This window comes from Diabrotica undecimpunctata, chromosome 7 (assembly GCF_040954645.1).
Source record: "Diabrotica undecimpunctata isolate CICGRU chromosome 7, icDiaUnde3, whole genome shotgun sequence".
Lineage (NCBI taxonomy): Eukaryota > Metazoa > Arthropoda > Insecta > Coleoptera > Chrysomelidae > Diabrotica > Diabrotica undecimpunctata.
In genome coordinates, this window is record NC_092809.1 from 79673223 (window position 1) to 79700286 (window position 27064).

The 27064-nt window shown below is 33.6% G+C and overlaps 1 protein-coding gene across 8 annotated transcripts in view; it reads right to left on the bottom strand.

The window, feature by feature from the left end:
* Positions 1-27064, bottom strand: part of LOC140445522 (ATP-binding cassette sub-family C member 4-like) — a 152226-nt gene that overhangs the window by 6770 nt on the left and 118392 nt on the right. For all 8 annotated transcript variants that reach the window (XM_072537614.1, XM_072537608.1, XM_072537613.1 and 5 more), the window contains 6 exons: positions 7958-8108; positions 5990-6096; positions 5810-5933; positions 2717-2893; positions 2526-2653; positions 1916-2161 (listed from right to left, as the gene is read on the bottom strand). In XM_072537614.1, the coding sequence (XP_072393715.1) occupies positions 1916-2161; positions 2526-2653; positions 2717-2893; positions 5810-5933; positions 5990-6096; positions 7958-8108 (933 nt within the window). The remainder of the gene's footprint in view (positions 1-1915; positions 2162-2525; positions 2654-2716; positions 2894-5809; positions 5934-5989; positions 6097-7957; positions 8109-27064) is intronic.

Sequence of the window (27064 nt, forward strand, 5' to 3'; positions counted from 1 at the left end):
AAGTAGGTGGCGTGCAACACTTCAGTCAACTGTTAAATTTTCACCTAATATTCTAATTCCTTTATACAGCCCCAATTATGTTCCTTGAGGTAGAACGTATATAAATTTCTATGCCTCCCTTCAATAGACAAAATATATCTGTCAGTGAGCAACTCTGCTCTGTCAAGTCACGTTAAGGTAGAGTTAGAGGTAATTCAATAGAAAGGAAGGTTAGTTTTTATAATATCTTTTGCTTGTTTAATCTGGATTTTCATTTGAAAATTCATTTGGATTGTTAAATCTTTTCTGGGTTTTTTCGCCTAATATCAATTTTTGTTCAGTTTTTTTGGTGAGGACTTTCCGAACTACATGGTCGACCATAGGAAGTAACACACTGCAGTAGGTGGCCGCTGCTATGGAAACTGTATTTTTTTTTATTTTTTATGTATAATGAATATGATTAGTTAATTGTATATATGTACAGCGTTAATAGGCCTTTTAGGTCCATTGCTGGATGGATGATTTTCATCGTTTTCTGTTTTTAGCTATCAGCTTTCAATCTCTGATTCACATCTCTCTGACATATTTCGTCACTACATCTCTAAATTTCTTTCTTGGTCTTCCTCTCTTTTTTTTGCCCTCAGGTACTCTCCAAGCAATATTCTTGACTAGTCTATTACCCTGCATTCTTTCTAGATGACCGAGCCATTCTAGTCTACGTTTTTTCACCACTTTTGTTATTGTAGGGTTTTATTGTTCTACATTGGCTTCCAACTTTCGGTAGTGATATTGTTACCCATTGCTACCCAGCGTTTCTGACGGGCCGTTTGACGGTTACAACCTAGATATCCAAAGAAAATAGTTTTAGAACCCAAGAGCAATACAACTTTAAAAATCATTTAAAAAAAATTTATGCATACAGCTGGTTCATTCAGTGGATTCCCAATAGTTTCTAACTTTGTGCTCCGACTAAACTAATAATAATTTCAATACACTTGCAAGTCCTCAGATTATAATTGGCTGAAAACAAACTCTAATAAAGAAAATTTATTTATGAACAGATAACTAAAGTACTAAACAAGACTGTCTTGACCAGTATTCATTATACTCATTAACAGCTATTCCATTCATCGTCTAATGTTAGCCTTCCTTGGGTGTGTCCATTGATTGCTGTTTGTTGTTTTTTTGTCATCAGTCCACCTGGTTTGAGGTCTGCCTCTACTTTTCTTGGTTGCTCTTGGTCGCCATTCAATAATTCGCTTTGTCCAACTGTTGTCTTCCATTATTCCTATGTATCCTGCCCAGTTCCATTTTACCATGTCAATCCTTTGGATTACATCTGTAACTTTTGTTCGTCTTCTTATTTATTTATTGGACTTGCGATCGCTGAGCTTAATGTTGAGTATTCTCCGTTTTATAGTTCTCACTTTCACTTGGAGTTTGTGGACTATGTTGTTAAAAGCCCATGTTACATTTCCATATGCTAGTGCCAGCAAAATCTACTGATCAAAAGTTTTTGCGTTTAAAGTGTTTGGTAAGGTTGATTTAAATACTGTTTGTAATCTTCCAAATGCTGTTCATGCTATAAAACATCTTCTATTTAAGTTAACCTTTAAGTTAAGTTTTGTTAATTCGATTTTTTGTCGTAAGCATATAAATAAATCAACATTTTCTGTATTAATATTGTCCAGAGTGATATGCTGTTATATCTAGAGATTCGTTTGTTAGATATTTAACTTTTGCTTGATTTAGTTTTAGTCCTATTTCTTCATTACTTACTACGAGCAGTATTCGTAGTAGAGATAATCTGTCAAAAAACATAATGAATAAGTACGGGTATTCACTGTCAAACAATAAGGCAAACACCATTTACAACAGTGATTTCTAAAGTGATTTGGCTTAAAAATATTATTTAATTCTAATTTACAATGTTTACCTGATCTAGCGCTTTCCATATTTGTTCGTCAGTAAATTCTTCGAATGGATCTAGATTATTTCTTAAGGTAGCAGAGAACAATACTGGTTCCTGTGGAATTATTGATATTTTTTTCCTTAGATATGTAAGTCCCATTCGTTTTGTATCTATTCCGTCTATTAATATAGTACCTTGGAAATTAACTAAACGGAACAGAGCTGCAACCAAAGACGATTTTCCAGCGCCGGTGCGTCCAACAATACCAACCTAATAAAATTAATATTAAATTTTATTTCCATATTTGCGAGGGCCTGTATCTACTTAGAATATATAAAAATGTAACAAAAAAAATTAAACCTGACATTAATTCACTTTTAAACATATCGTCACAATATCTCATATATTATTATATTCATATGATTATAATTAAAACAAAATATTTAACAATTATTTGCATCTACAAATATTCTGGTATGTCATGGATTTAAACTACTCCACTAATAATGACGCAGTTAAGTCCCTACACGACGGTACTGAACTCAACAACCTCCAGTTGGTTTTTAATGCAAAAAACAAAAGCATCTTTAGATCATCTATATTTGTAGCAGATAATATTGTGATTAATATTTACCTTTTGTCCAGGTAAAATTGTAAACTGCAGATTCCTTAACACTGGGGGATTATCTTCAGAGTATTTTAAATAAACGTGTTTATAGTCCACGCGTCCAAATTTAGGCCAAGGTTCGACAGGACGTGTTTCTAAAAGTAATTAAATAAAAATGAATTTTAATCTTTATACCAAACTATATACTTTTATCTTACCTATCGGTGATTCAAAAGGTCCTTCCGTGTTAATATGAGTGTACTGCAACACTCTTTCCACTGCTGTAAGTTGATTAATTACCTCGGCTGTTTGCTTCATGCCATATTGTAACATGCCAGTTAGAGTCATACTTTGAGAAATTGCCAGGCCTACCAAGCTGCCATTTACTTCAAAAACTAAGAAAAAAGTAGAAAGCATTAAATTCTAATTCTGTTTATGAGATACGAGGCTTTTTAAGTGTTTACAATCGACCAATTGATGGCGTTACTCAGCTGTGGCTTCACTGTATTTACGAACATTCATGTTTCTCAAAAAATAATGCTGTACACAACATGATTAAAAAAGCAGTGAGTTGCAGACACTACAATTTATTGTACGTGAATAATTAGAAAGTTCTGTTTAAATGGGTTCTACATAATTGGTACTAAGCCCAAAAATACTTTTGTTTGAACTGTTTGATGTCAGGAAACGCCGAAAAATTCGATCAAAATGACAACATTATTACAGCAGATAAAACTTCGATAAATTTATATAAATCTAACAGTAAACAACAGTCTAACGTTTGGGTGTTTGAAAGTAAATTGTATCACACCAATGTTATTCGTTCACGGAGGACTTCTAAGACAAATATTAAAAATAAGTTGGAACGTAAGGAAAACCAAAATACTGTATAATAGAAAAAAATAGAATATAAGACCGTGTATATAAATTTAAGTAGTACCAAACTTGAGCAAGTTGATCAAATTCTTTACCTTGGATATCAGTTAAACTGTACCGCAGAGAGACATGGTGAAATTAGATCCAGAATTGATCAGGCCAGAGCCACTTTTAGAAGGATTTCCAAGGTATTATGTTACAGAGACTTAAAATTGGCATTGTGGATCCACCTACTTCGCTACTACGTGTTCTTGGTCTTACTTTATGGTGTCAATATAAAGTCTTGGACTGTAAATATAGATTATCTAAATTGCCTTGAGGCTTTTGAAATGTGGTCCTGTAGAAGAATTTTAAAAGTTTCTTGGATGGAGAAAATTCGAGACTCCACAATCCTAGAACGTCGTAGCATGACTACTGAGATTATAAAAAGCACCTAGAAGAGAAAGCTGGAGTACTTCGGACATGTAATGAGAGGTCCCAAATATAGATTACTACAAAATAATATGCAAGGGAAAATAGCAGGCGAATGCAATTCAGAATTAAGAAAGATTTCCTGGTTGAAGAACTTGCGAGATTGGTATGGTATTAATACAAACATGCTGTACAAAAAGGGTGCACACATGTGAAATTATGAATATAATTTCAGTTAATGAGGACTGTATTACATAGGGCTGGTTCAAATAAATTAGGATATGTGGTAAAAGGTTATACAGATTATAGCAAATTATGTTTATACAAAGTCTTACCAATTCTTCTGCTGCACATACACACACTCGCGGTATTTAGAGGCTTTCAGTCGCGGTTGTTCTTATACGGGAAAACTGTCCGGTTACCGGTTTCTGAACACGTGTTTCGCGGTACTAACACTTAGATCACGATGTAGAGCACATTTGCGTCTGTACACAATTTAAAATAGTATTTGCGGTATTTTTCGCGTAACTATAATCGAGAGAGATAATTAGAGTGAAGAAAAGCGTGGTAAGTCTGCTTAGCGAGACTCTGCAGACGAAAAGAGAGGACGACTGTTTCTAGCAACAGTCAGCAGTCAAGAGAGACCCTTGTCACCAAACGATAGTCAACAGGGGAGAGAGAGTGTCCGTTATCATCGATAGACAACAGGGAAGAGAGCGAGACTTTCTTTGCTATCTTACAACTGTGTGTATTTCTAATGGAGTGGGGTTAAAAAGTGAGTAGGAAGGGTTGAAGAATGGGAAATAATTGTAAAATTGTGGTAGAATGGTAGCTAGTAATACAGCGAAAAAATGACATGATTTTTTGCATGTGAAAAAATTGAACACATGCTATTTAGGGTGGCAGTGAATAATATTAAGATAGCTATGATGGTAACCAAAGTTCTAAAAGAACATGGAACATGAAGAAGAAGAAAGATGAAGTATTTTTTCAGAAGTCACGATTTACCACATGGTACCAAAATATCTATCATCAGATGCTATGTATTTTCTACGTTATTATGCAGAGTAGAGGCTTAAACACTGTCTGGGGCTTCTTTAGGAAAGATTCGGGCCTTCAAGGTCTTGTGTTATATACGCATCTTAAATATTTCATGGTCTGTCGTGTAACTAATGTTGAGGTCATACGTAGAATTGTCAAGGAATGCGAGATTACTAATACAAAGAGCGCAAATTGAAATTTCTTGGCCATGCTATTGGAAATATTGGCTTTAAACCTAAGAAAGTGGTTAAATACGTCTACAAACATATTATTCCAAATATCTCCAAGCAAAGTTTGGATAGTCATGCTGATTGTCAACATCCGAAACGGAGGGGCGCCATAAAACGACTAAGCCTACATCCGTTTTCTTCTATCTACCCGATTTATATATTAACATTTTTGTTTTGTTTTTCACTGTCAACCAAAATAGAAATGAATAGCGATTTTCATTACGTCAAAAATTTATTGCGAAGACAAGAGATAGAACACATAAAATGAGAAGAATTAGAGAAGGCAATAGAGATGGTTATACTAAGTAAAGTAGTCGGCAAGGATAACATCCACTCAGAAATAATAGAATACACAAGAAGGGGAGGGTCAGATTGTCTACAGCGTTCATGGATTGTTCAGTGCTGGAAACACCTGCCGCTTTCGCCACCCAGAAAAGATGCCAGAAATTTCTTATCTGCACGAGACATCTAGAAAACTCTCTACGGTCTAATAAATCAACTCTTTCTGGCTATTTTAACTATTTACTTAAATTATCTCGACTATTAATACAAACATATTTATAAAAGCACCGGTTTATGTTATAAAAGTCGGTTTGTATTTAAGAATTTAAGAGCAATCATAAAAGTAGATCAAAATTATAAATAAATATACATAATTCGAAATGTGGGTTAAATTCCCATTGCAGTGCATAATTTTATACCAAGTTTATAACAGTTGACAAACTAATAATTACACTATACAAAAAAACTTACAGCCTTGCAAAAAGATGAAGCTTAAGATGACACAAGTCAAAAATACAATGCATATAATATCCATCCAAAGACCAAAAGCCGATATGCATACTAATGTTAAATACCAGGCGGAAGTGTGAACATTCTAAAAATTAAAACTAATTAATGATAAAGGTAAGATAAACATGTCAAGTTACGTACTTGGTGCTCGTCAAATTCCTTAATAAGTATATCTTCTGTCTTAGAAGCTCTAATAGTTGACATACCATTCAATGAAGAGTTTACGTGAGAAAACACCGGTGATTTCACTAAAATTTAATAACATAATGGTAACAATATGACAATCTGTGTATATTAAATTATACTAATTGGCAAAAAACGAACAGCAAATATTACCTGTAAACTTTAAAGACTAAATATTCCTAGAAAACATTACAAAAAGCAAAACTTTAAGGTATTATCCATTATTTTATTTTACAGGAATCCATTATTTTATTTTAGACTACGTGTAAATCGAAAAGGTTTTAAACAACGTCAAAAGTGGAATATATTACAATTACAGTTATTATAGTATCTACGTACGTATATTCTCCACGTTTCCGAAGAACTCATTCGGTCCCGAATTTTCGACATCTTTACGCCTTTTTTTATAACTTTTATTGTCATATAACATATGAGACCATTATTTGCAAAACTCACTAATCGACAAAAGTTTCCAAAAGTACAGTTATTTGCAAAACTCGTTCGTTGCTTTGAAGGTTTACCTGAAAAAATTCGCTGTTTGTTCTATCACCAATGAAATTTGCCGGTTGATTCACGTGACGACCTGGCTACTACAACAGCTGTGTTGAAGAAACAAATTTTCAGTAGTTTATAATTATTCAAGCGATTAAACAGTTGTATTTTGACGAATTAGTAACAGTTTTTTTATTTTTATGGAGTCAGAAGAGAAATTGGTTGTTTTGTTAAACTTACTCTACAGGGAAAAGAACGCAGAAAAGTTCTTCAGTTAGAAACACATAAAAGGAATATGGATAAACTTGCTAGGTAAGTGCTTCATATTAAAATTTATGATTTTTTATGCAGTTTCACTTGTTTTTTGCGTTTTAACGTTCGATAGGGCTACAGAAAAGTTTATTAAAAAGTTGTATTGTTACAGAAATACACCAAAAGCACCACTGGCCTTTTCAAATTGTGGTCATAACCGACGGCCCGGATTGCCGTAATATTGTAGGTACCACACTCACGATGAAGCAAGTGATAGATTTTCATTCTCACCTTTATCAGTCGAAAAATAAAAGTAAACAAGTCCTTCTGATATTAATTTGTTGTAAGGGACAGAAACCAAAAAGAGGGAAATCTAATCATACTGCAGTGTCGATAAAATACCATGTACGTTTGAATGAGGGTAAAATGATTAAAGTATGTGCCAAGTCGTTTCTAGGAATCACAAATTTAAGCAAGGACCACATACAAAGAATTGTAAGAAATTTTGTTATCACTGGGGAATTACCCAGGGAACGTGGAGGTGGAAACAGAGTGGGTTCAAAAAATGATGAAAAAAGAAACTGCATCAAAAAATGTATAGAATCCCTAGCATGTACATTACTCCCTAGCGTAAATTTATAGAATCCCTAGCGAGTCTCATTACTGTAGAAGAAAGACAAGCGTGAGAGTTCACTTGCCATGTGACTTGAATTTTAAGAAACTTTTCGGCCATTATCTTCGAAGAGTGTTTCATGAATAAATGCCTTATGCTTTTTATTTAACTAAATATGGTTTATTATTATTTTATATATTTATTTGCAAAACTGGTTGTTTGCAATAAACATTTTTTTTTCTAAAAATCTGTAAATATTTTAGGCTATAAACTTCTAATTTATATTGCTAAAAACTCTAACCAACATTAATAAGATGCTTTATGTTGGGAGTTAAGCACTACTCGGTCGTTAATCCTTTTCTTCAATTTCCCAAAAAAATGACTCTCGAACAAAGAGCAAGTTTTGCAAATACCTAATGGTCTCATATCTTGCAGCTGAAATAACACAATTTAAGAGTTTTTCACTGCTTGTTTTTTAGATTTATGGGTATTAAACATTTATTCATTAGATATTAAGGTTAAAATATTTTAATAAGTTTTACTACACATTTTTATATAAACTAACTTACCTTTTCCTTCTATATGTTTCAACGATATCGCTATGGATAGGTACCAAGATCTTAATTTTAGGAAAAAGATTCCCAAAAATAGCATAGCTATAATGGCGTACGGACTTGAAATCGATACATTCACCAATATACCTATCAGTACCAAAAAAATCTGAAATATTTTAATTATAGTATATACTTTACTCTACAATTAAAAATATCATGTAAAATGTAAAGAATATTCCTAATTAATATTTTCTCCCCACTCAGACATTATTTCTCGCCAATTACTAATATAAAACAGTGAGCACAATAGTGAAAAGAAATTTGGAAAGCCTGAAACGATAACTGTTGTTCAAAAATGATGAAACATACACAGTTAATTTTTAATAAATTAATGAAACCAAATAAGTAGGTAATGGCACAGGATCGACAGGAATGGAAGGCAACGGCAAATATACTAATCACGGCAAAGACTTACTACACTACATTCAACCAACTTACTGCACTGGAGTTCTCCATAATCCTTTCAATTACTTTGTTTAGAATATTTTTGCCTGTATTATCAGTTAGAGATAATTTGTATAAAATGATGAGAAAAAATTCAAATGGAATTTTACATAATATTGTTTATTTGGCTAATAATGAATGAAGAAATATAATGGTTAACTTGCACTTAATTTGGCACATATTTCTGGAGTTGCAGTTTTAAGAGCTTCTTGCCACATTTCCCTAACTGCATCGTCACTGTATCTACTGCATCCAACGTGATTATCATAATACGTTTTACATATACCCTAGATGTGTCCGATGGAATTAAACTGGAAATGATATGGCGGTAACCGTAGTACTTCAAATCAAATCAAATCAAATTCTTTATTTTCTTTCTGACAAACATAGTTTGTATAGAATTAGTCATAAATATATATTGCTAAAAACTAAACACTAAACTAGACTAAACAAGACATGAAATGAATTTAAAAGCTAAATAAAATACAGCTAATATCTAAGATCTAAAAAATTCTTCGACAGTATAAAACACTTTTTCGCATAAAAATTGCCTAAGATTCCTCTTAAATACATTTATTGAACTGGTGGACTTTACAACTGTGGGCAAATGATTAAACACCTGTATACCCTGGGCGATTTAAATTTTTAAATTTAATGCTATCTTTTGAAAATGGTATATAAAGTTTATTACAATATCTAGTATTTAAATTATGCATATCACCACTCGTTTTAAACTGATGTAAGTTATTAAAAATAAAAACACATAATTCAAAAATGTATAGACACGCCAATGTTAAAGTTTTATATTTTTTAAAATATTCTCTATAACTAGTTAGTCGGGAGACACCAGCGATACAACGCAATATTTTCTTTTGTATGACGAAAATACCATTTGCATAACCAGACGTACCAAAAAACATATCCCGTATTTTAGCCTGGACTCCACGACTGCATAATAAATCATAATTAGCTGATTTTCCGTCAAAACATATTTTAAATTTCTAATTAGATAGTTAATGGAATTCAACTTCGAAACAACCGCTCCACAATGCAACTTCCAATCCAAACTTTCGTCAATCGTTATTCCCAAAAACTTGCCTGACGACACCGTAGCTATTTGCATGTGGTTAAAAATAAGCTGAAAATTTTCCAGGTATTTTTGTTTATTGTGAAAATGTATAACTTGCATTTTTTCTGCATGAAGATGCAACGAGTTATCGCAAAACCAAGAATATAAAGATGAAAGAAAATCATTACATTGATGTTGTAGGATTACGTTGGATTTATTAGATAGAATAATTGACGTATCATCCGCAAAATATAGTGAAATTTACCGCTCCGTCCACTTGTACGATGTCGTTAATGTAGACTTCAAAGAGAATTGGTCCTATTACAGATCCTTGGGGAACACCCATGTTTGTAGTAACAAACTAGATCTAGACTAGATCTACAACTGGTCACACAATCCTCGATCCTCATCTGCAGGCTCACATATTGTTGTCTATTGTTTAGAAATGACATAATCTACTGTAAAGAATTTCCTGTAATACCTATCTGTTTCAGTTTTTAAATATTTCATGGTTGACACAGTCAAATGCCCTACTAAGATCACAAAATATCCCAATAGGACATTCGCCTGCATCAATCAAACTGGTTAAATGAGCATAAAATGCATAGACTGCCGTATTAGTAGATTTATTTTCTTGAAATCCATGTTGATTTATAGTAATGATATTATTGTTTTTTAGGTATATACTGGGAATTGTTATAGGCCTATAATTGCTGACTAGTTTTGGATCTACTTTTTTAAAAATGAGAACTACTTTGCCTCTCTTTAAGTAATTAGGAAAGTCCCCATTGCAAAAAGACAAATTGGTGAGATAAGTTAAAGGATTGATTATAAAAGGTAAAACGTTTTTCACCAAAAATGCAGGTATCTCGTCAAAACCACTAGAGGATTTGTTTTTAAGTTTACTATGCAGGAGTTCGATCAGTTCCTGTCCAGTAAATGGGTACAACTGAAAGAAATTTTCATGATCTGTAATAATTGACTGACTGTCTTTGTCTACTGTATTACATGGAATTTTCGACACGATATCAATGGGTGCATTTTTAAAAAATGTGTTAAAAGTGCATGCTACCTTTTGGGGATCTGTTATTATATTATTGCCATCGTACATTAAACAAGTATTAGCATTGTTATTAGCGCTTTTTGAAAAACCATTGACAATATTCCACGTGATTTTATAGGGATTATCAGTTGAAGTAATGATTTTCTGGTAATAATTTTTTCTTGTTTTAGTCAAAAGTTTTCTGTTTTTTCCTTTGTTGTTAATAAAAATCTCTAAGAATTGGTACTGCCCTTGATAAAGCGTGTAAATTTCTTAATTCAAAACTCGACTTTTGCACTTCATTATTAATCCATTTATTTTTAGTTGTTTTGATTTTTTTCCTTGTTGATGGAAAGCTATTATTAAAATGATACCAAAAGATATTTATAAAAGCTTGAAATGCTAGATTAGTGTCTAAGATTCCATAAACATTATTCCAGTTTTCGTTAATGAGGTTAACGATAAAGTGGTTTATCGATTCCTCACCAAATTGTCTTTTTTGTATAAAGTATGGCAATTCCGTTTCAAAGTCAAGTTCCACTAAAACTGTTCTGTCATCTGATACAGTGTTGTCAAGTACACATGACAAACTGGAGTTCGAGAATTTTACCAATACATTATCTAATGTTGTAACGCTGGTATCCATGACTCTAGTTGGCCAATTAACAAGATTAAAATTCAGTAAAACATTGAGTAGATTAACATGGTCGTTATTTCTGGTATCTACATTAAAATCACCACATATTACAAAACGTATATTTGATTTATATAAATATTTTAAAATACCTTCGAGGTTAGTCAAAAAAATACTTAAATCACCATATGGTGATCTGTAACAATGTAATATAACATATGAGTTATTTTTCTTGTTTTTTAAAAATGTAATACAAAATTCAGAATGTTTATCAACACAATATTGCTTTATCCTAGAGTTGAGTTTGTTATTAAAATTAAGACCTTTTCGAACCCAAATTCCTACGCCTCCTCCTCGTATTGAATTACCTCGCAAATAACAACGTGCTAGGATAAAACTTTCAATGCTGACGTTCCCAATAGAATCATTTGATTCCCATAATTCGGTTAAACAGATAATATTTATGCTCCTATTAAAAGTAAGTTCTAAAATAATATCACAAATTATATCACTATTTATGCTTTGAATATTTAACAGCATTAAATTTGGATTAAAACTTACCCCGGATTTTGGGGTTGCCCCCGTAGGTATAAAAAACTATTTACACAAGCGTTCTTAGGCCATACTGCAGGATCCATTGCCTTCTTGAAGTGTTCTTGGTGTATCCGTACTTTGAAGGATGCATATAATTCAGGATGACGGGAATTTATCTCCTCACAAATGACCTCTGGAAAATGAGGCTTTAGATGCTGTACAATAGAAGCAGCTGTTGCAGTTGGTTCTATTCTGTATACGTGAAGATCCACGAATTTGGGAGTACCTTTTATCGTGGTATTTGTACCTGTGCCTACAATAGCTTTTCTCTGTCTTCTGCTTCTCTGACGAACTTCTTCCTATCTGCCGTTGACTGAAGAGCTGCCTTCTTTCAGAGAAACGTTTGACGTCATAATGTTTTCTTGTTCCGTGATAAGATCATGTTTCTTATTGGACGGTTGAGGAATCAATGTAGAGACGGTAGTTGACTTACATTTACCTTCTTTTTTTTCTGTAACGTTTCATGATTGTTTTCAATTTTACGATTGTCTTCTTTCTCCATAGATTTGCAGATATTAGTATTATATGGTTTAACTGTTTTGTCCGAAGATTTGGCAACGTTCGAACTAGAAGGTGCAATTGAAGGAATATTTTTCGATTTTAACAAATATATTATTTCATCCCGACGTTGGTTACCTTTTGTAAGTTCACTGTTTAAAGCTTTCAAGTATTAACTTTCAATATTAGCACATCTTAGATCACATGTTAGCTTATTGATTTCTACCCTCAACTCGAGAATATCACTGTTGATCACACCATTTTCAGCGGACTTATCAGTCTCCCTGTATTCCACCAGTTGTGTAATACTTTCACTTACTTTTAACGAGTTTGGCACCTTTTTAGATATAAGTTTCTATTAAATCGGACTTTTTTAGACGATCTAGTTCTTTATAAACACTCTCGTCAAACGCCATGTTGCCAACGTTCAAGTTACTCAATGTTACTTCAAAGTTACTTGATGTCCATACCTTGATACAATTTGGTCAACTATATAAACTGTTGGTTTTTCATTAACTTTCGAAACTTCCAGTAACTCTGATTTGAAGGCGTATTCCGGAAAATTAATATTATTTTTAACTAACCAATCTTTTATGCTCGGTACATTCCACGACTGTTTTCGTCGTTTCTCCAAAATCTCCGACTGGTAAGGTACATTATCTAAAACTATAACTGATGGTTCACTCAGACTAGGTAACAGTTTCTACTCAACCCATTTAACAAACATATCTGCATTCATTTTTTCATGGTTATCAGCAGATTTTGATTTTGAGAAGAAAAAGTTAGTTAGTTGAAGAAAAAATCAAATCTGCGTTTTCTGTAAAGCCTTCTTTCCCTCCTGCATGAAGAATAATATGTCTTTTGCCTTCGCTATCTGTGTGTTTTATTGATTCTATGCTGCCGTCTTGCCAAACTCTTTTAATTCCACCCTTTGAAAATATCCATGTCTCATCTAAGTATACGAATGTAGTATTTTCAGATTTAAATTAAATTAAACCATTCCTTTCGCATAAAAGTAACCTATTATTTTCTTTTTTTGAATTTAAATCCTAAATCTCTCAACATTTTTCAGAGGCTAGTACTCTTAATTTCAGAAACTTTCTCTTATTTTGGCCAGTAAAGCGTTTAAACTGACATGTTGATTGTTTTCACGCATTCGATACAAAATATTGCGAATTTTAAATTTTTCTCCATCAGGTAAGTCAACGCTCCTAGAATGTTTACGAGTTGTTTTCTTGTCTCCGTAATACTCAGTTACAGTAAGATCTTCTTGAGAATCTCTAACAGTCTTCATTACAGTTTTTAGCTTACTTTCACTTATCCCGAGTGCGTCACAAACGCGTTGATTTATACATAATAATGACTTTAAAGGTTCGCCAATACACGTTTGAATTACAATATACTGAGTTTACATCAATATGACAGAAACTTTCTAACTGTTGTGCTTGTGAGGTAAAATATAATATAACCGCTTACAAAGGTTTTAAATACGTTAAGCAAATTAACCTAACGATCATTTGGAATGCCGATTGTAATTTAATTATATTTGATAAAAAGTTTAGAAATGGTTGGAAACCGTACATAAACAAATTAAAATCTTTCCCACAATTATTTTATTTTTAGTAGAAGTATTATTTACCAAAATCCTGACTTTAACGCGTAAGCGCAGACGTCTCAAAAACGGTACACTCTAACAGACGTATGGTCAATCTAACCGCCACTATTTAAATTGACAAAATGTTCTAGTTTACTCCGAAGTATTTTTTAACAAAAATTAAAAGTGATATTTTAGTAGTTTATATATTTACTTTGAATATAAATTATCCTTAGCACGATAGTATTTGTTTCAGAAAAAATTATTAAACAAGTAGGTAAAAGAAATTTACGTTAAATAACATTATGCAAGAATACTATTTATTAAAACAAATTTAATTTAACCAAATATGCAAAACAACTATGAACAACGGGTTCTTGACACATATATTTACTTTATACCCAAAATTTAGCAAAGTGTTACACATTATGGAGAACACCAGTGCAGTTTACCGTGCCTTTTACTACAAGAAAAGGTTTTCTGCGAATTCCATTAATCGTTTAGATGTGTAAGTTGATTGAATGTACTTTACGATTTGAAGATGATAATAAGTAAGTAAAAGCGTTGCCTTTTAAGTTGTTAAAAAAAGTGAAAAATGTATATCTGTCTATATATACATATTGAGATGATATTGAATAAAGGAGAAAGAAAAATAGTGTTTAAAAAAAATAATTTATAAGTTATATACTAGATAATATTAGATATAAAAAGTATTTGGTTATTTTAATAAGTTATATACTATAGAATATATTTATATGAAGGCATTCTTAAGAAATTAGTATATAATAAGTGTAAAAAGTTTTTTTTTTTAATAATTATGATATATTTAAGTGAGCCGTGTGCCTAGGCAACCAAATATACTCTGAAAGTGACAGTTAAGGGATGGTTGCGAATGTAGAAGTGGGGTTATTTATTGGTTTGAGATGTTTAATTTACATATAATTACGGATTTGAGATAGTGTAGTTTATTAATTTAGGCTGTTTAATTTACATATAAGTTTATATTCTGATCATAAAATTCTCGATAAACAAAGAATTCTCTAGAACACGGAAGATAACCTTGTTTGCGAAATAGACTATTCGAAAAGATTCATATATGTAGGTAATATAACAATTCGAATATGATTTCTTGCCAGATGGTTCTGGACAATGACGTATAATATATAGACTCCGTGAATGCTTTAAAAAGTGTCCGCAACATGAATACCTTTGTTATTGTTTATTGTTTTGATATGAAGTTATGTGTTTACATATTTTTTGTGACAAGCAAATTTTATTTAAAATTTTTGAGAGTCATTTACCTACTATTTTAGTAAAATGCCATTTAGGTATCTTGTTTGTGGTCGCTGAAGTTCGAAGAGCGAAACGTTATCACTTTTCAAGTATGTAAGTTATTTTTTATATGTATGTTTAGGTTATGTTTTGATAGCCAGTGGAGGCGTTTAGTTGTTATTTATTTAATAAATAAATAAATTATTATGCATTATAATGAATAATAACAATTTCCATTATATTTTTTGTCTTTTTTTTATTAAAATCATTTAAATATAATTTTTCTAACTAATATTTTTTTCATAGATTTCCTTTTGGCGAAGAAAAACAGGAAATTTGGATATACATTTTACAATTAAATAAGAACAAGCTTTCCAGATGGTCATGTATTTGTTGTGATCATTTTGATTCAAATGATGTTATCATGAAATCTAACTTTGTTCGTCTAAAAGAAAATGCAAAACCATTAGCTATACCAAGGTGGGTAATGTTTTTATTAAATTTTTACATTGGTATTTAATATTTATATAAATTTTCTGTTTATTGTTTCTTCTATATTGTTTTTTCTTTGCATACAGGTCTTATAAAGACGTTAAAGAGGTGGTAGGAACTAAAGCTCTCCCTAGTCCATCAGACACCCACAATTTAAATTTCGAACTGCTAGCAGTGAACTAACTGTCTGCCTCAGAAACTGAGGATCTCTTAGGCAAGGAAAATATTGAAGGGTATGCTGCAGACAGAGAATTAATAGCTAAAAAAAAATAACAAGAGGCAATATTCATTTAATTTTTCATTTGCATTATTATATCCTTGAATAAGCAATTTTTCTTTCATTAATTTTTTTTATTTTTAGGAAGCATTATGTGGGGGATTTTTCCATGTCGGACTTAGACTGCCTAAGAAAAAGAAAAAGATACATGGAATCAGTAAACATGTATATAGCAAAAAAAAGAAACAAATTGACACCCTAAGAAAATCTACTAAAAGATGAAAACGACAAGCAACAACATTAAACGCATTGGTACAATCATTAAAAGAAAAACTGTATGTTACCGAAAATGCTGAATCTGTGTTGTTGGTAAGTTGTCTTTCACATATTCTATAAGGAACAAAATTAAATTATTATTATATTCTTTTATTTTTGTATTTTTTATTGTTTTAGGCCTCTTTACCAGAATCAGCCAAAGCTTTGTTTCAACGATTTTTAAAGGGTGCCAAATGTGCCAAATATTCTCCAGAATTAAGGTCATTTGCACTGGCTTTAAATTATATTCAGCAAAAGCCTATGATTTTGTAAGAAGAGCTTTTAATAATTCATTACCACACCCATCAACCCTAACAAAATGGTACCAAACTGTTGATGGCGCACCCGGATTTTCCAAAGAAGCTTTAAATGCTTTGAAAAACAAAGTTGAAGAAGCAGGGAAGCAAAATAAAACACTTGTAACACTTGTGTTACACTTGTGTGTAATTTAGTTCTGAATGAAATGTCTATTCGTAAGCTAGTAAAATGGGATGGGAAAAAATTTATTGGCTCTGTAGATTTTGGTACAGATATAGAATCTGATAATATACCAGAAGCATGAGAGGCACTGGTGTTTATGTTAGTAGCCTTAAATGACAATTTTAAAGTGCCAGTTGCATATTTTTTATATTGAGAGTTTTTGTGGATAAGAAAAAGCATCCTTAGTAAATTTTATTTATGATTCAGGCATAAAAGTCTATTCATTAACTTGTGATGGTGCTGCCAACAATTTATCAATGGCCAATGCATTGATTTTATTTAACTCCTATTTGTACCTTCCTATAAAGAGGACGGTAAACGACTTTTCAAAAGTATATTTAGGTTGCATTGCATCTGGTACTATTTCCTAAATCTAGGTAATTTTTAATTATCTCTCCAAATTTGATCCAGGTATCCTTTTGCCTTACTTCCTGACATCTTATCCACCTTCTGCATGCTCCTATCTTCACATCCTTCTCCATCCATATATGTAATGAAGAGAGATCAAGCATGACCTCCATGAGGCAGTTAGGGTAGTCAACATTGCTCGTGTTATGATTAAGCATGCTTGTCTTTGAAGCTTATTCAGCTTCTATTAAGTGGTCTTTTGTTGTTATTTAAACTACCATATAAGTGCGCCATACGTTATCATAGATCTGACTAGTCATATATAGCCAGTACATCGGTTTGGGTTTCAAACCCCAAATTTTCCCACATACTCTTTGACATGTAGAAAGGGAAACCTTTGCTTTGTAGATTATTCTTTCCAACTCGGCGTTACATGTAAGCTGCTTATCTAATATTACTCCTACATGTTTTACTAAGATTGCTAGAGATTTTTTCCATGTCATACTACCTACTAAGGATATTTAATGTTCTTTGGAGTGTGCTGGAATGAAAATTACCATATTTTCCTCTTACCATAATTACTAGATCATCCCTATAGGCATGTATTTCTTCCCCTGTGTGCGTCAAGCAGTGACATCAAGTGATCCACCAGGAGTGACCAGAGGAGGGGAGAAAACACTCCCCCCTGTGGACACCCTTAACAGTTTTGGCCAAAATCTCTCCTTGCACCTTTGTAACAATCTTCTATTCACTCAACAATATATTTTCCAGCATTGCTTTGATCCAGTTACACATAGTAACACACATTGATAGTGGATCTATTTGATAGGGCAATATTAAATGTGCCTTCTAAATATTCTCTCCATTATTAATTGAGTGACTGATTTTTTTCTGAACTACTTTGTCCACTGCTGTTTCTGTTGATTTCCTTCTTGATATGCATGCTGGTTGCCATTGAGAGAATGATCCCTCAAAGATCTTCCCTTAATATGTCTATCAAGAATTGTTTCTGTTGCTTTCAATAAAAATGATGTAAGACTGATCGGCCTGTGGGATCTAGGCAGGGCATTATCTTGTCCTATTTTGTATATTCACACCACCATTACTGTTTTGTATAAAACTTAAGGTCGCTGGTTAAATGATAATCGATAAATAATAATAACGAAAAAATGAAATAATTTGTTTGTAAGTAAATTAGCAAAAAATAGCAAATGTTCGTAAATAGATATGTAAAATAAAATGCAATTCAAATAACAATTGGCAGATTTAATATCTTATTGTCAATTCTATATGAGATTCACTTACCTTTTGTCTGTGGTTGGGCCTCGCTCGGAGTCTAAGGTCTAAGGGTAAAAATGGGATGCACACCCGATGCTGGTTTGCTTGCTTCTGTCCACGATGAGAGGTTGTTGTAAAGTGGCCGATCATACGAAACAAAATATGTATGTACGCGAATCCATTGGGGTGGTTCTTCTATTCTTAGGACCTCCGTGAATAGCCGTAAATTAAGGTTAAAGTGGCATTTTAAATTATCTACACAAAGAATGGGTATGTTTCCTTAAGGACTCTGAATATATATTAATACTAATATTAATTAATATTAATAATAATTATACTTAGCTAATATACTATGATTGAATAAAAGATTTAAAACTAAATAAGGTCATATTCTGAATATTAAAAATAAAATATTTAAATCAGTCTTGATACTTTTCCAAACATTCTCCGCCCCAAAACGAATGTTTTTAAAAACAACTACAATGATAAGGATAAAAAACAAACACTTAACTATTAATATAATAACAATAGAAATGAAGAAAAATATAGTTGTTAACAAATAGGTAGTGGACAGATCTTGACCACCGGACGTTGTAGGATGCCATCTGAAGCTGTCCTCAGACTAACAACGCGTACAATACCGTCGGTGCCGTAATGCAACTTAATGATTCTGGCCAATTGCCAGCGAAGAGGAGGCTGTTGTTCATTTTTTATGAGAACTAGAGAACCTTTAATGAGAGACAGGGTTGGACTATGCCATTTAGATCGCTCTTGAAGAGAATGAATATACTCTTTAGACCATCTTTTCCAAAAGTCCCCTCTTATCCTTTGTATTAACTGCCAACGATTCAGACGGTTAATCTTTAAAGCGCTTAGATCTGGATCGGGAATTGAATCCACTAAGGGTTCAAAAACTAAAAAATGACCAGGAGTCAGTGCCTGCAAGTCATTAGGGTCAGAGCTTGCTGCACACAAAGGACGGGAGTTAAGAACTGCCTCGATTTGAGTCATAAGAGTATAGAACTCTTCATAAGTCAAAATTTGTGTACCCAAAACACGATACATATGGTTCTTGAATGATTTGACCCCAGCCTCGGCTAACCCATTAAAATGAGGGGCACCGGGTGGATCAAAATCCCAGGTAATAGAAAGAGTCTCAGCAGCAGATTGAGCTAGTTTAATGATTTCGTTGCTGGCTCCCTTAAAATTGGTACCTTGATCACTCCTAATGGTTAGGCACTTACCGCGTCGAGATACAAATCTACGAAAGGCAGCCAAAAAGGACTCAGAACTAAGATTTGAAGTTACTTCCAGATGAATGGCCTTTGTACTCGTACACACGAATACACAAACATATCCTTTATATGTTTTTGCACCTCTATGTTTGGACATTAATATCGAGAATGGTCCTGCAAAATCCACACAAACAGACAGGAAAGCACGTAACGGAGTAACTCGGACTGTTGGCAAGTTTGCCATAAAGGGGTTGTAAGATTTAGGTCGGCATCTAAAACAACGAATGCACTTCGACAAACAGCGATGAATGGCACTTTTCGGAGACAGAATCCAAAAACGTTGAAGTAATAAATAATGCATAGCCTTTAAACCAGGGTGCAGATGCATTTGATGAGTCCATTCGATGATTAAATCGGTGAGACGATGAGTTTTGGGTAATAGCAATGGATGTTTTACATCAAAAGACAACCGAGACTTTTATAATCGACCTCCTACTCTCAAAAGACCATATTCATCAATAAAGGGTGCGAGTTTACGAAAAGGTTTGGGTAACAGCGAATTTTGTTGAATTTTGAGGAAAATATCCAAAAAAACGTCAGCTTGTACGTGCTTAACAATGTATCGTAACGCAGATTCCATCTCTAAATGACTGTTCAGGGAATCGAAAGATGCAGCATTGTTTTTTCTTTGAAGTTTAGCCACGAATTTTAAGACGTAAACCATGACTTTCTGAATTTTTATCAGGGATAAAAATTTTGAAAGTAAAGTAGAGATGATATTATCCGAAATGACCGGTATCAATGATAATACAGTGGTCAATTTTTCTTCTAACATTTCCGTGGAGTGGGAGGAGTGAAAATTAACTTGAGAGGGCCAACACTCCCTTGACTTCGAAAGAAAATCAGGACCACGCCACCAGAGTGAAAATTGTAGTAGTTGTGCCGGTGTCAAACCACGACTAGCACAATCAGCAGGGTTTTGGTTAGATGGCACATAATGCCAAGAAGAACATGGTATAAGTTCTTGTATATGTCTTACTCGATTGGCAATAAAGGTTTTCCATTTATGCGGAGAAGAATTAACCCAAGTAAGAGCAATCGTGGAATCCGACCAAACATGAATATCGGAAAAAGAAAAGATATGCTTAAACGACTCTTTAATGAAGGCGACTAGATCCGCTAGCAATACAGCTGCCAACAGTTTCAATCTTGCAATAGATTGTGCCTTCAGAGGAGAAACTGGACATTTAGTACACACAAGTACAGTTTCAAATTTATCAGAAGTACTAAATCGGAAATATACAACGCTGGCGTATCCTAACTCTGAAGCATCGCAGAATCTATGAATCTCAACTTTAGAAGATTTATTAAAGCCGAAGTGTCTAGGGATTTGAATGTTTGCAAGGTCAGGTAACTCGGTTTTAAACTGATGCCATACCTGTTGTATTTGTTCAGGTGGTTCATCATCCCAAGATACATTGGATTGCCACAACTGTTGTAGCAGACGTTTGGCCCTTAAAAGACACGGGGAGATGAAACCAAGAGGATCAAAAATACGACTAATTTCCGAAAGAATAGCCCGCTTTGTACAAGTTTTGTCAAGGGGACAGTAAGAATAAGAAAAGACGTCAGTCGACGGGTCCCATTTCAGGCCTAGCACCTTAATAACGGAAGGTTCCTCTTTATCAAACGAACAAGATGTCAGAATATCGGAGCCAAAATCTTGGAGTAGACTGGGATGGTTGCTGGCCCATTTGCCTAGCTCAAAACCCCCGAGCTTTAAAAGTTGAATAAGCTCTAACTGTAGAGAGCGGGTAGATGACAGAGAATCACTTCCTAATAGACCGTCGTCAATATAAAAATGTCGCGTTAAAGCTTGTGAAGCATTAGGGAAACGAGACTCTGCCGACTCAGCTAACTCTTGTAAGGTTTTTAATGCGAGATAAGATGAAGAAGAAACACCGTACGTAACAGTACGTAAAAAGTATTCTTGGAGAGGTTTAGAAGAATCCGACCTCCAGATAATTCTTTGATAATTCCAAAATTCTCTGTTTACGTTAATTTGTCGATACATTTGCTTTATATCGCACGTGAAGCAGTAACGAAAATATCGAAAATTAAGTAAAAACGAAGAGATGTCCTTTTGAAGCTTAGGACCTGTATATAAAGTATCATTGAGAGACACACCTCGAACGTCACGTAGACTGGCGTCGAAGACAATACGAATTTTGGAAACAAGAGACGAATTAACAAGTTGTTTTTTGAAAACTGCGTGATGAGCAAAATAATACGAGGTAGGCGATTTAAAATCGGATTCAGGAACCGGGACCATATGTTGGGAAGTAATATATTCATTCATAAACTCAACATATTTTTCTTTGAGATCCGGAATTTTCTTAAAACGATTCTCTAACATGCAAAAACGACGATATGCTTGAGAATAAGTATCGCAAAAGACAGGATTGGGTTGTCGAAACGGTAGAGGAACAGAAAATCTGCCTGTTGACTCTCGGAAAGTAAATGCCTTATAAATATTTTCACAAACTTGATCGTCATGGGACAAAATGACAGGTTTAGATATATTTTCGACTTCCCAAAACCTTTGTAAAAGACTATCTATGTTTGTATCCATAGACGTATGTAAAGCGGTAAAATTACAATTTGAAAGATCCGTAGAGACTCGCCCTTGTAGCACATAACCGAAAATGGTTTCTAAAGCGACAGGTTGGTTTGGTTCGCCAAGAATTCGACCAGACTTTAAAAAGAGAAGAACTAATTCAGCACCTATCAGCATGTCTATCGGACCGGGTTGATAGAATGTGTGATCTGCTAATTTCAGATCACGTATATTTATAATTAATATATGTAATATAAGTCAAAATGTGTAATATAAAAGTACCTATTGATATTATAAATTATAAAAGTCGAAATAAATTTAAAAATTGTTACGTAAATATGACCAAATTTAATTATGTAAATTAAGTCTAAAAATAATGCCGAAGGACCGAATCAAAGTTAAATTGAAAAGAAAAAAAAAACAATTAATTAAATGAAACAAAATGAATTGAAGTTATAATTATTTATCATCCGGCCGAAGTAACCAAATGTTTTGTATAAAACTTAATGAGGTCGCTGGTTAAATGATAATCGATAAATAATAATAACGAAAAAATGAAATAATTTGTTTGTAAGTAAATTAGCGAAAAATAGCAAATGTTCGTAAATACATATGTAAAATAAAATGCAATTCAAATAACAATTGGCAGATTTAATATCTTATTGTCAATTCTATATGAGATTCACTTACCTTTTGTCTGTGGTTGGGCCTCGCTCGGAGTCTAAGGTCTAAGGGTAAAAATGGGATGCACACCCGATGCTGGTTTGCTTGCTTCTGTCCACGATGAGAAGTTGTTGTAAAGTGGCCGATCATACGAAACAAAATATGTATGTACGCGAATCCATTGGGGTGGTTCTTCTATTCTTAGGACCTCCGTGAATTAAGCTTAAAGTGGCATTTTAAATTTTCTACACAAAGAATGGGTATGTTTCCTTAAGGACTCTGAAGTGTTTGGGTTGATAAATGTTTCCCAAAAACATGTTGTTTTCAGACAAGTGAATTCTCAGAACTTGACAATAATTAATCAGCCAATTTGAGTTCGAGAATTTAAAGGATGAACTAAAGCCATATTATACTTAGCTAATATACTATGATTGAATAAAAGATTTAAAACTAAATAAGGTCATATTCTGAATATTAAAAATAAAATATTTAAATCAGTCTTGATACTTTTCCAAACAATTACAATTATAGAAGTCTTTGGTATACAACTTATTTATTATTATAACATGTTGTATCTTTATATACAACATATTGTATGTCTTAGATAATAATTGAAGGGGTTCAAAGGAGTAGTGAGGCGCAATATAAGATGTTGCTTCCAGATAACATCTCTAGCCTCTCCTACTCAATTCCTATCCTCACCTCCAAGAAGTGTGATCTTGATCACACGGGTGAACCCCGGTAAACCTGAGCAACCCTATTGGAGATTGGGTAACCAACCCCAATGGAAGGTAGGGTCAGGGCGGACGAGGAAGGGAGAAAGCATAGCTTGTTCAGAAGCTATAGCCAGCAGCCCTGGCACTGGACTCGGGTGCAACAGGCCGATAACCTGTTCACCTTAAACTCAGCTATCACGAATGCTACGAACAATGAACTAACCCGACGGACCAACGGACAACGACCAAAGCTACGGAATAAGGACTTGGGGAACCTGGAATGTCCAAACCATGCTGCAGGTAGGTAAAATGCAAAGTATTGCACAGGAACTATTGAAGTACGAAGTAGACATAGCAGCTCTCCAAGAAATCAGATTTAAAGGGCATGGTTGCATAAATAAAAAAGAATACAGTATGTACTACTGTGGAGCAGAAAGACAAGGAGACTTTGGAGTGGGTTTTATGGTAAACCATAAATGCCGCAGGTCAGTATTGGGTTTTACTCCAGTTAATGAAAGAATATGCAAAATACGCCTAAGGGGAAAATTTCATAATGTTACAATTATTAATATCCATGCCCCAACAGAAGCAGCAGATGAACTAGTAACCGACCAATTCTATGACCAACTACAAGTAGAATGTGAAAACGCACAGAAGAGAGATGCAGTTATAGTTCTGGGTGATATGAACGCGAAGCTGGGAAAAGAGAAAATATATGCAGAATCCTTTGGTAAGCATAGTTTACATGATATTACCAGCAACAACGGTGTGAGAGTGGCATAGTTGGCAATGGCAAACAAACTAAGAGTTGTTAGTACGTGTTTTCCTCATAAAAATATTCATAAAGGAACCTGGATGATACCTGGTACTAATAAATTTAATCAAATTGATCACATATTAATATCTAAGCGGTGGGCAACCTCCGTAACAGATGTTAGAACATATAGAGGCGCAAATTGCGATTCGGACCATTTCTTGGTTATATCGAAGATAAAACAAAGAATATCAATGGTAAGAAAAGAGAAAGGCGCCAAACAAAGAAAATGGAATACATATATGTTTAAAAATCCTAAAAAGAAGAATGAGTACCAGCAGAAAATAAAAGTAATATTAAATGAAAGAGGAGAACAAAACAACATTGAAGAAGAATGGAATATCATCAAAACGACAATTACAAATATGGCAAAGGAAACATTAGGTGAAACCACAAGCCAAAGAAACTAGGAATGGTTTGACCAAGATTGCCAACAAGTAATAAATAGCAAAAATATAGCTAGACAGAAATGTCTACAAAGGGATTCCCGATCGAATAGAAAGGCATATGAAGAACTCAGAAAAGATGCAAAGAAAATATGCAGAAGGAAAAAGAGAGAAATGTTGAATAGAAAAATACAACAAATTACAGATTATAATAACAGAAGAGAGGCTAGAAAATTTTACAAGGAAATCAAGCAATGCACCCAAGGATACATAACAAGATCAACAGTTTGCAAGGACAAAAATGGGGCAATTTTTAGCGAGAAAGAGGAAATGATGAAAAGGTGGTAGGAGCATTTTCAAGAGCTGTTAAACCCAGAAAAAGAACAAAACGAAGATGAAGAGATAATTCACCACACAGCAGAACAACTAGTTAAGCAACCAACATTGGAAGAAACGATAAACGTCATAAAACATCTAAAAAATAACAAAGCACCTGGCACAGATGGAATAACTGCAGAACTAAAGAATGGTGGACATGCGCTATGGAGGCGTATCATAAACTAATCGACCGCATATGGACACTAGAAGTCATCCCTAAAGATTGGAAAGTGGGAATCATACTTCCTATGTACAAAGGGGGAGACAAACGACTCTGCAAAAATTATAGGGGCATAACAGTTTTAAATGTCATCTACAAGATATTATCAGGAATTATATATAGCTGCCTGGAATCGTTTTCGGAGGAGATTATTGGTGAATACCAATGTGGCTTCAGACCAAAGAGGTCAACTATAGACCAAATACATATGTTAAGAGGTATACATGAAAAATGTGTTGAATATAACATACCTATTTACAACTTGTATATCGATTTCAAACAGGCGTTTGATGGAGTAGATCGACAAAAGATGTTAAAGCAACTATCTATGTTAGGGATACCCAATAAGTTGGTTAAACTTATACGAATGACTCTGGAGGGTTCCAAAGCTATGGTGAGAATAGATGGAGATATGACGCAGGCCTTTTATATTGAAAATGGAGTTAGACAAGGGGATGCCTTATCAACAACACTTTTTAATCTAACTTTAGAAGCTGTTGTTAGAAAACTGGATGTAAACGGCTGTATTAATACAAGAGCTATGCAAATATGCGGATGATGTTGCCATAATAAGCCGCAACAAAAGGGTATTGAGCGAAAAAGTCATAGAACTGAAACGAGAAGCTGCTACGTTTGGTCTATATATATATAAATGAAAGCAAAACAAAATATATGGAGTGCACAAAATCGAATGAACATGAGAATCTAAAGGTAGACAACCATACCTACAAATATGCCTCCACTTTTCCCTACCTAGGCTCAATAATAAATAACAACAACAACATCAGTCAAGAAATACAAGCACGGATTCTTAGCGGTAATAAGTGCTTTTATGCATACAAAGACTTAATGAAAAGTAAGTTACTGAATCGTGAGTCTAAGCTGAGAATCTACAAAACAGTAATTAGACCAGTGGTCACATATGGATGTGAAACGTGGACCCTCTCAATCACTGATGAAAATCAACTCAGAATATTTGAGCGCAAAATACTAAGGAAGATATTTGGACCAACCCAATGCAGCGATAGTTCGTGGAGAATTAAAATGAACCACGAGCTGGATGAACTAATGCAGAGCGCAGATATTGTCAGATTTGTAAAATCACAAAGACTAAACTGGCTTGGTCACCTAGAAAGAATGCCAGATAATCGAGCTGTAACAGTAGTCCAGAGATGGAAGCCCCAAGGAAACAGAACAAGAGGAAGGCCCCGTAAAAGATGGATAGACGACGTAGAGAGGGATCTTAAAACCATGAACATCAGGCAGTGGCGAAGGAAAGTATCCGACAGGGCAGAATGGAAGAACATTGTTAAGCAGGCCAAGACTCACAAAGGGTTGTAGCGCCATTAGAAGAAGAAGAAGACGAAGATAATAATTGAAACTGTATTTATTACGTTGTGTGCATTAATGCGTTAATAAAATTACTAATTATGTTGCAAAATGTTTTATGATTTATTTCTTTTGTATGTTTTTTGTTAAAAATGTATAATTGATTTGATGTTTTTTTTGTTTGTTTTTAATTCATTAGAACAAAACACGAAATTAGAATTCAAAAGTTTGTTGTTTGTTTGCACTCAAGTAACCTATTAATTTTCTTCCTAATTCCTTAACATAAACTTCAAAAGTTGCTTTATACAAGGAAATTATTGCAACAGTGAAAACCACTAGGAAATGATAAACAATGAATTAATCAAAAATTAAGAAGACAATTTGATGCACTGGATTCTTACTACTAATAAAAAATACAGGGAACTCA